General features: G+C 43.0%; 2 protein-coding genes across 2 annotated transcripts in view; one reads left to right on the top strand and one right to left on the bottom strand.

The window, feature by feature from the left end:
• krt222 (keratin 222) overlaps window positions 1-8,585 on the bottom strand; it is a gene marked incomplete in the record, with an annotated part of 36,287 nt that extends 27,702 nt beyond the window's left edge. Inside the window, 5 exon segments of the mRNA XM_014021667.1 lie at window positions 425-622; window positions 805-914; window positions 3,576-3,752; window positions 3,834-3,914; window positions 8,309-8,585. Of these exon segments, the coding sequence (XP_013877121.1) occupies window positions 425-616 (192 nt within the window).
• Window positions 8,586-9,801: 1,216 nt separating this feature from the next.
• LOC106526935 (keratin, type I cytoskeletal 13) overlaps window positions 9,802-12,967 on the top strand; it is a gene marked incomplete in the record, with an annotated part of 5,489 nt that continues 2,323 nt past the window's right edge. The window contains 3 exon segments of the mRNA XM_014021668.1: window positions 9,802-10,282; window positions 11,267-11,349; window positions 11,696-11,852. Coding sequence (XP_013877122.1) covers window positions 9,896-10,282; window positions 11,267-11,349; window positions 11,696-11,852 — 627 coding nt within the window.

Raw genomic sequence — 12,967 nt, 5'->3', positions numbered from 1 at the left:
GATTTAACTTTTACATTTACATATTTAGATTTTAATATTTACAAATTGCATTTTACTTTAAAATCTAACATTTAGTAAAAATTAGCAAAATATCAGAACTATTTTTTAACCTTCAGAAAATGAGCTAAATAATGAAAATGTGTTAGTGACATCTTTAAGATTTTATTACACTTGTCATCAAACAAGTTCATTTTTTAAAGTCTGCATGTTTTCTGCAGAAGATATGACTGCGAACATATGAATCTGAGCTCAGATAYGGTGGAAGTCAGTGAGAGTTTGGGTGAGAGAACTACGACCAGTTTTAAACCAWCCATAAAGGATCTTTTCTCTTTGATTAAACGCAGCCTTTAGATTCAGAACAATCTGAGTATTTTCATAAATTCTGCAGCGTTTCTGGAGAAGCAGCAGCAGCTGAAGYTCTGACCTGTGCACGGAGCTCCCTGACTGTCTCCTCCTGCTTGGTCCAGTTCTGGCAGCCGATCCTGGCACCCCAGTCTGCGATCCGGGCCTCCAGCTGGTGGTTGGCCTCCTGCAGCCGGCTCACCTGCTCCATGAAGCTCTTCAGCCGGATGTTCAGGCTCCACAGAGCGTGTCCGGGRTCCTGCGGGTGGTCCATGGAGACCTGGGAGAGCGCAGATCTGAATGTTGACAGACTCAGTCCGGATTGGAACAGGGAGACATGACACGACTGGGAGAGCTGCAGCCAGGTGAGGTTACAGCTTTCTCAGCAAACAGTCTGCCAGCCTCTTCAAACCACATGCTGACACAGGTGTTTACAAGGTAAATGTTTACACAGAAACTCACCTGACGTCTGTTCTCCTGGTCACACTGAGCCAGTCGGCCACTCCTCGCAGCTCAGACACATTCCTGGTCCTCGGCTTCCCTCTGTGTCCCGGGTCAGCGGCTCCAGGACCCTGAGACAGAGCAGTTAGGATCAGCCGAGACAGGGATGGTCCTCACCCGCCCCYGAGACAGCATGTGGGAGAGGGGTGAACGCTGGACACAGTGCTTACATCACCCCCAGGACCCTTTGTCCTCCCTGATCCAGGATTACTGAGCCGCTTTCAAACAGGCAGCAGCACGAGTGTTGAGGGGAATGTTCAGGGACGTACGGGGACTGGACCCGACCTGTGGTGCTGTATGTTGTATAAATAATGTAAAACCTGTCCCACATGGAGTGAACTCTGTCCTGACTCATCTCTTACCCAGTCTCAGCTGGTTTGGAAGAAGAAAGTTTCAGTCTGGGTCTGGGTCAAAGATTCTGAAACAGAACATGGTTTCAACATTAAGCTCTATGCTAGATTTGTTTTTGTTGCAGGGTTAGGGTTCAGTTTCATATGAAMTGCTGCAGATTGGGATTCTGTTGTTGGTGCTGGCGTCCATTTTGAGGGACTATCTGGTAGAAACAAAGCAAGAACCGAATTTGCGTCCTCGGCAGGAAGTTGAGATGGTTTTTGGTGCTGGTTGGACTTCCCCAAGGTAGGTCTTGTCTCTGGTCCTGTTTGAGGCATTTGTGGACAGGATTTCAGGGTGTAGCTGGGGAGAGGCCAGACTGAGATGGTTTGGACATGTCCAGAGGAGGGACAGTGGGTGTATTGGTAGTAGGATGGTACACACTAAGTGGACATGGAGGTTGATGGAGGACAAGTCCCGATTTGGTCTGTATTTAATTGTTTGCTGAATAATCTTGGATAATTCAAGCGAACGTAATCAAAGACAATTGGACAACAGGATAGCAGGACAGCTGGAGTATGAGTCATGTTTCGTTCAGCGAGCACTGACTGTTTTCGGTCCTATGTCACTTTAACTTTGTGAGTGACACAGGTTTGGCGAGACCTGATTCAGTTTCAGTACCTGGACCGGGACCAGTGAACTTGATCTGACGACTGAAGTATTTCTAATAATCTGCTCTGAAAGATTTTGAACRTGTGGCCTCCTTTGTTTTCAGATTTTTTTGTTTTGTTCAGTGACTAAAAACAACTAACCTGATCTATCTTTACTTAGTTTTTATCCTGTTCAGCTTCATGAGCTTAAAATATTAACTTTGTTTAGCTTCTAGAATCCAACAAGTCTTTACCTTTGGTTGCTGGTGTTTAATGTTGTTTATTGAGGGCTTTTACAGCAGATTTGGTTTAAAAATAAACTATTATGGATCCTAACTTTAAATAAAGATGACTGACCAGCACTAATTTAGATTTATTTGGTAGTTATCTGCTTATATCTTTAAAAAATAGATCCTGCGTTAGTTGTGGAGTTCTTCAGGGTTCAGTGCTCGAGTACATACTTTCTTTATAGTTCCTAGTGGTGGGCAGTGCTTACCAAAACTGCTAACCACTAATAAATTAAACAAGAATCTTAGCTCTGCTAACACTAAACTGCTCAACAGATTACAAAATTWGTGGAAGCTAAAGCTAACTGCTAAAACAACTGATACAAACCTGTTGTAAGTTTTCTATTGGTTTAATCTAAACCAGAGTTACAGCACTGTCTAACTTCCAGTTTAACGTTTTCAGAATAAAAGCATTAGTTTATAAATAAATAGCAACAAATAGCAAATACTTTCTCTACCATGTTCTATAAGTAGTCAGTTTTTGTATTCGTATTGTCAAATGCTATTTTATTTATTCTTGATGCTCTTATTTTGAAGTTTAGCTGCTAAAAACGCTACATGCTAACACACGGTGCCTGACACGAACAGCAGTGCTTGTAAGAGGAGATAGATTTTATTTAATTTGGGATAAACTCTTGTAAGTTTTGTAAATAAGTGGACTTAAATAGGTCCACTAACGGTTTCTGAAGTTAGCAAAAAAGCTAACCCGCAATATGAAAAGCTAGTTCCGTTATTAGTGGATTAAGGGAACTGTTCCCACCACTGATACGTCCATGACGTAACATCTTCACAGAGCGTACGGCTCCTTTGCTATGCAGATGACATTCAAAGCATTCAGACTTCAGACGAGACAGAAACGACTGCAGGGCTTTTTTTATTTCCTGTATCAGACGAGCTGCGTTGTTTTTGGACTGGGATGTTTAGGCATTAATCTCATTAACAGTGTCGTTTGCCAGGAATTTTTAAGATGTTGTGACAAGCCCTTAAAGTTAAAAACGATGCCAGTTTTTTTAAATCTTTTTTTGGGGGAAGAATTAGACTGGATTATTTGAATTCTGTATTCTCAGGATGTCAAATAGAAAAAGTGAAAAGCATTCAGGCGAAAGGCAGCAGAAATGTTACAGTTTTCCTTGTAAACCTTGTGTAAACACAGTGTTAAATGGGTTTAAAAGCATCTTTTCTTTCTGTCCTTATTCAACTTCAAAGAGCTGCTTTTGTGAATTTGTAAAGAACTCATCTGACGACTCATCTTCTGAGTAAACAAGTGTTTTGTCAGGAAACAGGATGTGGATGTAATTAAAGCTCCAACCACAACACAAATATTGTCTGTCTCGAGTTTAATTCTCCTCTCTATGAACACACAGATGGTTTTCTCAGCTGTTAAGAGAAACCATCTCTTTTTTCGGACAGCATTTTCTGCAGATATRATTAATTAATCATGAATCAGGTGTGTTGTGACACTTACTGTCAGGACTCCCCACGCCCTCTCAGACAGGTGTAGCTCTGGAACACGAGCAGGAAATGCCTGTTTCTGCTGGTAATGTTGCTCCAGAACGACTTGGCGATGCGAAACATTGAGGTTAAGCGAGGTCTGAAGGCAGGCGCTGGCTTGTTATTCAAATGTCCGGCGAAGAGGTGGAGGCTGTTTACAGTGAAGTRAAAAACAACAACAAAGTCAGGTCGAGACTCTGGGTTCTGCAGTGAACACCTTCATGAATCCGACCTCCGTGACTTCACATTCCTCAGGTCCTCTGAAGGCCGCCGAGCAGCTTTTTGATCCTTTGGCACAAAGAAGCCTTTCAAACTAAAAAAAAAAAAAAAGCTCAGATCTTTTATGAAAAGTGAATATTCTKCTCAGTTTGTAACAGTGACAAAGCAAAACTTCACGCCAGCTGTGTTCTTGTCCGTACAGGATGTGATTGTGTTCACCACTTAACATTGGGATCGGCTACTTTTGTGTCCTAAATCCAAAATTGCAGAGAGGATTATTGTAATATAAACTCTAATACAGACTGATGCGAGGTTTAAGTTTGTCTCATGACACAAAAAGAGTATTTACACAAACAGTGATTCTCAAACATGGGATTTAAGAAACTCCTTGAAGGAATGCATATYGTCTTTTTATTTTCCAGTTGTTTAAAATACGTCACATAACCCTAGAGCCAGTCTGTGCTGCCAGGAACCTGCACGACCAGGAACCCCTTCCTCACCTGCTGCCTGGCGTGCAGTGCACCCAACCCTGATGAGAAGCTGATGGGTACAGGACGGCCAGAAGAACCGCAGCTTTGGTGATTGCAGATGCAAAAACACRKGCATGGGAGGACTTTGGTGAGGTCATGAAGGAGGTTCTGGTAAACTGTTGGGTGACTCAGAAAAAGAAAGCGTTCCCTGTCCCAGGTTGTGCTGGATTCTGGTGRGGAACTGCTGACCAGGACTGAGGATATCRTGGGGCGGTGGAAGGAACACTTTGAGGATCTTCTGAATCCACCCTCCAAGTCCACCTTTGAGGAGGCAGASTCTGAAGACTTGAGGGAAGACAAGTCCATTACCATGGCAGAGGTCACCGAGGCAGTCAAAAAGCTCCTTGGTGGCAAGAAGCCAGAGAGATTCACCCCGAGATGCTGAAGGCTCTGGATGTTGTGGGGCTGTCATGGTTGACACGTCTCTTCAACATCGCACAGAGGACTGGGACAACTCCTGTGGAGTGGCAGACTGGGAGTTGTGGTTCCCATTTAAAAAAAAAGGGGGACCGGAGAGTGTGTTCTAATCATCGTGGGATCACACTTCTCGCCCTTCCTGGGAAAGTTTACTCCAGGGTGTTGGAAGGAAGGCTCCAATCGATTGTTGAACCGCAGATTCAGGAGGAGCAGTGTGGCTTTTGTCCTGGATGTGGAACAGTGGACCAGATCTTTACCGTTGCAGAGTTGGTAAGGGGGTCATGGGAGTTTGCCTCTCCAGTCTACATACTGTATCTTTTGTAGACTTGGAGAAGGCTTATGACCGTGTTCCTTGAGGTTTTCTGTGGGGGGTGCTGCAGGAGTATGTAGGGTCTGGGTTGCTACTAAAAGCGATCCAGTCCCTGTAGAASCAAAGCAGGAGCWGTGTTCACATTCTTGGCACAAAGTCGAGTTTGTTCTCAGGGTTGGTCTCTACCARGGCTGTCCCTTGTCTCTGATCCTGTTTGTAGTGTTTATGGACAGAATCTCAAGGCACAGTTGTGGAGAGGAGGGGGTCTGGTTTGGGGACCACAGAGTCTCATCTCTGCTGAATGCAGATGATGCGGTTCTGTTGGTGTCGTCAGACCAAGACCTTCAGCATGCACTGGGGTGGTATGAGTGTGAAGCGGTTGGGATGAAGGTCAGTTCCTCTAAGTCTGAGACCATGGTCTCAGACTTAGAGGAACTCTGGTCCATTGGTCCATCCCAGGAAGAGGAATGGATTGAAGGTTGCTGGAYTGAATCCCAGCCCAGGACCTTTCTGGGTAGAGTTTTCATGTTCTCTCCATGTGTGYGTGGTTCTTCTCCAGTTTTCCTCCCACAGACCAAAGACATGAGAGTCAGGATGATAATTGGTAATTGTCCCTAGTGTTTGTCTTGTTTGTCGCTAGGTGTCCCTGTGATGGACTGGAGACTAGTCCAGGATGTCCCTGCCCTTTGCACAGTGACTGCTGGGCATGGACACCAGTGACCCTGACAGGAAGAAGTGGGTTAGGGTGGATGGATGTTTCAGAGGAACTCTAAAGCTGACTGAGAACCAATGAAGGGTCCAACTGTTCAAAAGTACGTCTGTGATAATCTTTTTAATGATAATATAACCAAAGCTTTTAATCGCTCAGACATGAGCCGCAGAGAATCCCATCGCTGGCTCAGAAAGTGTCCGATCCAGAATGACCACATTTCCAGTCTCACTCTACGTTTCGTGTCCATCAATCAAAAACCGCCACGCCTCAGAATCCAACGCCGGTCCTCAGAGTACAGACAGACAATTAGATGGGAAACTACCAGCTGCACGCCATTCCTAACATTTCAGTTTACATTCTGAAGACAAAGAGGCCAAACAACTGAAACATGCCTTGAAAATTATTTTCACTTAAAGGAGGGAAAGCAAAGGGAACAGATCACGTAGGTTTGAARAATGCAGGGTGGCTCCTCCTGACAGCCTGGGAACAAGACTCTGAAAATCATTAGATGACCGGACTGTGGTTCTTCTGATGAGCAATGGAAAATATCAGAACCAAACTACAACTTTCAGCTTCAGAGAAGTTAACTTGATGAAAACTCACAACTCAAAACAGTTTGCCTTTAATCTGTCACACAAGGCCCCAAAAAGATTATCGTCGTCACGTCTGTCTGGGATTCTGAGCGTTACCTCGAGGTTATTTAACACGTCTCCCATAAAACTATTACTGCAGCCGTGCCAAGTCCTTGTCATCGAGCGTTAAAAAGGGAAGGGCACATCACTTAAAACATGTTAGCACACTGAGAAGTAATTGTGTCACCACTTCATCACTCACGACGAACAAATCAATAGTTTTCCAACCCAGATGTTCACAAAAACACAAACATATAATAAATAAGAGAATATTTTGAAAATAAACCAGAATTCAAAAATTTGCTCAAATGCTGAGTTGGCTACCGATTCGCTGTTTGTAGTTTTCCTTTTGCATCTATCAAGTATTAGAAAACATTTAGCAACTTTTGTTTTCTATCCACTATTTTAAAGTGTATGGATTTTGTTTGACTTTACTACTTTATGGCTCTTTACGTTAAAGATCTGTTACATTACAGWTCAGATACTTTACATGTCCGTTACTTTAAAGCTCTGTTATGGTACATATCTGTTACTTTATGTTTTTGTCGTTACAGATTTATTACTTTACATCTCTGTTACAGTACATATCTGTTATTTTACAGCTCTGTTATGTTACTACTTTGTTAAGGTTACAACTCTGTTACTATAGAGCTCTGTTACCTTACAGCTCTTTTATTTTACATCTTTGTTACTTTACAGCTCTGTTACAATAGGCCTCTGTTATAACTCTGTTATTTTATGAGTATTTTACATTATGGCCCTGTTACATCTGCTGTGAGGCTTGATCCAGTTTTCAGTCATCTCAGCTACCTGTTATCTCTCAAAGAAGTCATTCTGCTGAAGTCCAACCCATCCACTGACAAAGTGTCCTGAACTTGGGGGAAATAGTCGAATTTGATCCACATGCAGACCAGTGATGTATGTAAACATCTGAATTAGAAAAGAGTTGGCATGTCTAGAACAAAAACCAGATGGTGTAAGGGGTGACATCATGAATGGAGCGACAGTGTTATCAGGCAGTTGCTGGAGTGCCTGTTTATCAAAGCAGTGAATGAAAGTCAACAGACCCAGAGGATCACCAGCACTGGATGAAGTTTATTACTGGGTGGTTGGATTGTGAAATGATCCTGCATGTGTGGAATAATTTTGATATAAAAGAAATCATCAGCTCTTGTTTTGACTTGTWTGGGTTGAAACTCCTGCGACGGCTGAAATATGTTCTTCCTTCTCGTCTTACCTTGGAATCAGATCAGTTTTACTTCTCAAGAAAAAGTTGAATCGGGAAGTGAAGGAACTAAAAGCACTCAATTAAAAGCTGTCAATCACCTGTAACTAAAACTATGGGATGTGGCCATCAAACTGATCTCTGCTGATCTGCTTGAATTAATCCAGACAATCAGGAAACTAAAAGTCTGATTCTGTTTCTATAGTTTAGTGCTGAAGTCATGAAGTGATGTGATCACAAATACCACCTTTATCTAGATAAGACCTCTGTGTCCTAAACAAAAYGTTAGATAAACAGGAAGATGAAGAAAATCCACTCAAGTTAATCATGTTTCAATCTGCTGATTACGTCTCAGGTTAACAAAAACCCTGAGCTGAAAATAAACAAACATTTTTCTGCTKAAAGTCAAAGTTTGTTTGACGAGATAAATAAAAAAAAACAGGTTTGAGATGAAAAGAAAATGAAAACTGATCCAACTGTTGGCGTTAAGATCAAGACAAACATGAGTGGACAGGAAGGACCTGTCCTGTCCTAGAAATGGACAGGAAGGACAACTAACTGTCCTGCAGAAACCATAAAACTAAATAAAGAAAAAAACATCACATTCTGCAAACACTGCCTGAGAATACCAGTAGAACTGAGAGTGTAATCAGATTACTTACAGGAGCTGGATTACTTCACATGGTCTGTGTTGAAGTGAATCAAAAATAAAACCAGATTTCTTCAGACGGTTGGAGCTCATCAGGACGAGGAGCGATGTGGAACTGTGTCGGAGCTGAATGTGAACATCCTGAGAACAAACGGAGGAAACTCAGCCCTGATGCTGACCTCCAGGACTGTTTGACCAACAAAGATCAATCACAGAGCCGCCGGGGACAGGAAGGACAACCTGCAGGGACATCTGTCCAACTCCTGTCTCCACCCTCAGAACAAGAAGAAATCTGATGTCTTCAAACAACTTTTCTGTCAGACGAGTCTCGCTGTAAATCAGAAATGATTTGTCTCATATAAACAACACGGCAGAGGAAGTGTCATAGTTTGGATTTGTTTTGATTTGAACAGGGCTGGCTCTAGCCATTATGGTGTCCTAGGTGAGTTGAAGTGCACCCCTCCTCCCCCCGAACTATGTCCCACCCACCCCAGTTTAAACCCCTACAAACCAGTTTGACAATGTAAGGTACTATGGTAAACTTCGATTTATTTGCTTTCCCAGAAAGCAAATAAATAACAACATACATGACAACTTGTACAGATTGTCTGTAAGTTATAAGGATTTTACATCATTTTGCAGGTATACGGACGTGTAGGGTAATCTCATGGATTTTTTCAAAACCTCATTTTCAAATTTATCTAACATGTTAGAGCCTGTTGGATGATTCAAAAAAACAATGAATAACATTAAATAACCATATTCCAACCTCTTCTGCCGGTAGAATTAAGTTTTGAACTTTTTCCACTCTCCTTTCCTCCTGCATCACAGCAATCCTGGGTAGAGTGGTTTATTTTTCCTGTAATACTTCTTTATAGTTTTTTAAGACAAAGCTAATTGAAAGTGGCACTGAGCAGAGTTACAACCAGGGATTACAAATAATTACTTTTTCTTCTGCAGTTCGGCGCCCCCTCCAGCAGATGGCGCTCTAGGCGACCGCCTAGTTCGCCTATGCCAAGAGCCGGCTGTGAGCTAAAGAGATGAATTTTAACAGCTGAGAGTCATCCCCAAACATGGACTCTGAACACCAACTGACTGCATCACTTCTGTTYTTGTCTGTTAGCAAAATATTTCATAAACCACTGATGAAGCTTTCAATAAATATTAGCTGAGCTTTTAGAGTTAATCTGATTGAAGATGGCCGCCACAGCCAACACACAAACAGCTGTATGTCAGTCGGTTTGACAGTTTGTTGTGGTAGTAGCTGAGAGTCATCCTCAACACGGACTCTGAGCGTTTAGTTGGAAGCTGTGCCAGGAGAGGCGGGACATCAGTCCTGCAGGGATGCTGAGCTCAGAGACATGATTCATGTTCCGGGGTAAAACCTGTTAAATGTAATTAAAGATGAAGTAAAGTCTAACTCCTCACACCTGGAGAGCCGTTACCTGTCATGCTGGAAATGACGCCCACACTCACCTGGACGCAGGAGACCCCGCCCCCTCCACGCACCTGGCTCAGGTGGCGGCTATAAAGTCCATCCTCCGGGTGTGCAGGGCCCACAGTGACTCCTCTCCTCCGCTCTCAGCAGAACCGAACCACCATGAGCATCGCGCGCTTCTCCACCTACTCCTTGTCCTCCGTGCCCAGCGCCAGGGCCACCCCGCGGGGCACCAGCGTCTACGGCGGCGCGGGCGGCCGCAACGTCCGGGTGTCGTACGCCTCCAACGGCCTGGGCTCCGGGTTYGACCTGGCCCAGGCTCTCGGCGGCGGCGGCGGGGGGGACAGCAGCATGTCGGTGTCCGGCAACGAGAAGGCCACCATGCAGAACCTGAACGACCGCCTGGCGACCTACCTGGACAAGGTGCGCTCCCTGGAGTCCGCCAACACCAAGCTGGAGCGTCAGATCCGGGAGTGGTACGACAAGCAGACCCCCACCGTGAGGGACTACAGCAAGTACCAGGCCATCATCGACGACCTGCGCAAAAAGGTCCAGAAAATACTAAATAAAAGTACCTTTATGACGTCACAGGGACCTTTATTATAACAGAACGCTGTAAAATAACATTTTTATGTTTTAACTTTTTATTTCTGCAGTTTTTATTGGTAAACTTCACTTTATTTGATGTTTATTCTGAAATTTATCAAATTGGCTTTTATTCTGAAAAGATTAGGGAAAGAAATCCTCCACAGCAGCATCACTCAGGTGTGAAGAAACCAGTGTTGTAGAAAGTACCTCAAAGTGATACTTGAGTAAAAGTACAAGTATCTTATCATAAAAATACTTTGGTAAAAGTTAAAGTCTTCTCTAAAAAATATTACTTAAATAAAAGTCTTAAAGTATCTGATATTTTTTGTACTTAAGTGTCAAAAGTAAATTTCTGACACAAAATCTACTTAAGTATTAAAAGTAAAAGTACTGAGTAAAAGTGAGCAGTTAGATTTTCCAAAATGACATTTATTGGGAGGTGACTTCTCCAAAAACTATATTTTCTAACAGCGTGCAGCTGTGATGGGTTGTGTACAAGCTAATAGTGTGTCAGAATGGTATATATTTATACTTCTCATCCAAACACAATTAAGTTCACTCTATAGGAGACACAGTTTATCAGGAGAGGATTTTTTAAGTAACAACTCAGAATAAAACAGGAGTAACAACTTTCTACTTCTTACCTTTTTAAAAATGTAGTGAGTAGAAAGTACAGATAATTGTGTAAAAATGTAATGAGTAAAAGTAAAAAGTACGCTGAAAAATAATTACTCAAGTAAAGTACAGATAACCAAAAWTTCTACTTAAGTACAGTAACAAAGTATTTGTACTTAGTTACTTTACAGCTCTGAAAAGAACTAAATTAAAAAATAAAAACATGAAGAGTGACACATAAAAGAATGAATGAAGAGCAGATTTATATTTTCAAACCAAACGGACCGACTGGTTTGGAAGAACCTGCTGACAGAACCTTCTGTTCTTCAGATCAGCGCCGCCACCACACAGAACACCACCCTGATGCTGCAGATCGACAACGCCCGGCTGGCAGGGGAGGACTTCAAACTCAAGTGAGTGGACCCGGTTCTGTCATGGCTTCCAGGTACCGACTGCGTCGGGACTCGAGGGCCCGCGGACCTTCAGCTTGGGGAAAAAAACCGGTCGAGCTGGTTCCAACCCGAGCGGGTCCAGTTCTTTTTATTTATGCTGGAAACTCCAGTTGAGCCAGAGGAACAGGCTGCAGAAATAAAGTTAGGTACTGATCTGATCGGACCCAACATCAGAACTCTAATGTCCCTCTGAGGCACGGCAGGTAGTGTCATGGTTTGGGCCTGTTTTTGAGGAAAAAGCAGTTGGATTTAACTGACATCAAATTAGAAGGTTTTTATTCACGTTTATAAAAAAACGTCCTCGCAGGTTTGAGACGGAGCTGGCGGCTCGCATGGCGGTGGAGGGGGACATCGCCGGGCTGCGCCGGCTTCTGGACGACCTGACGATGACCCGGTCCGACCTGGAGATGCAGGTCGAGGGCCTGAAAGAGGAGCTGGTCTTCATGAGGAAGAACCACGAAGAGGTGAGGAAAAGTAAAACGTCTGAGTTTCTTTAGCAGCTTTTTCCTTTACAGGTCACCGGGAGACACCTGGACAGTCTGGTCCAGTCCAGTCCAGTCCAGTCCAGTCCATGACAGGGACATGCAGAGACGCAGGGGTGTCACTAGGTTTTAAGGACAAGGGGGCTTAGCCCCCAGGAGATGCACAGAATTTTTGTCCAGCCCCCCTAAAATAGGCCCAGTGATGCCACTGCGCACACCTAGGGACAGTTTAGTATCTTCCTGGTGTGTGATGTACTCTGAAGGCAACTGRTACCTAAGTCGTGAGCACGGCTAACTAAAACGTTAGCTTCAATAATGCTAAACGTAAAGAAAAAGTAGCAGAATCTAATGCTAACAGCTAAAAGCTAATTGCTAACCCTTGTCTCCTTCTAGCTGAAGACTGGGGGATAYAAACCTGTTGATGTTAGCTTAGTTTTACCTACTTTAGCAGAAGCTAATTGTTCTGCTAACATTTACAAAAAATTAGTTCAGCTGTTAGCTGTTGGCTGATTAGCAAACCGTGCCCACCTTAACCTTACTTATTTACACAAGTACGACATACTTACTTAGTACTTGGTACCTGGTGTTTACTGGCTACATAATGAACTGTATTATAAATAACTCCAAAGATCAGTATACACAGAAAAGGGTTTTCCCTGTAGTATTTATGTAAATAAACTGTTTTTAAAGTCAGGATTTCTGTGAAAATGTCAAATATTAAAGCTGAACAAACAGCAGAGTCTCGTATCAACAACAAAAAAACATTAAGTATTTTCTTTTTCTAAGCCGCACAGAGGTCTGCCAAAAGTTGTAAGTCTTTTCTTGTACAAATAAGACTCTCCTGGCTCTGCGCCAACACGACGTGTACTTCAACGAAGGCGTCGCCACAAAACTCAAAACTCTGCCAAGAAACGCTGAGTCAGCCTAAACCACCTGACAGGAACATGTCTCCGGTGATTTATGAAGAATAAAGTATTTTTCTCAAACACACGGATCGCAGCTGGTTTACAGTGAGTCAGCATTAAAGCTGCTTTTTCTGCTCATATTGTACAATTTAATTTAACAACCTTTACTTGTTTTATATATATATATATATA

The sequence above is a fragment of the Austrofundulus limnaeus genome, unplaced genomic scaffold (genome assembly GCF_001266775.1).
Source record: "Austrofundulus limnaeus strain Quisiro unplaced genomic scaffold, Austrofundulus_limnaeus-1.0 Scaffold300, whole genome shotgun sequence".
Taxonomy (NCBI): Eukaryota; Metazoa; Chordata; class Actinopteri; order Cyprinodontiformes; family Rivulidae; genus Austrofundulus; species Austrofundulus limnaeus.
This window is presented reverse-complemented; position numbering and strand designations above follow the sequence as displayed.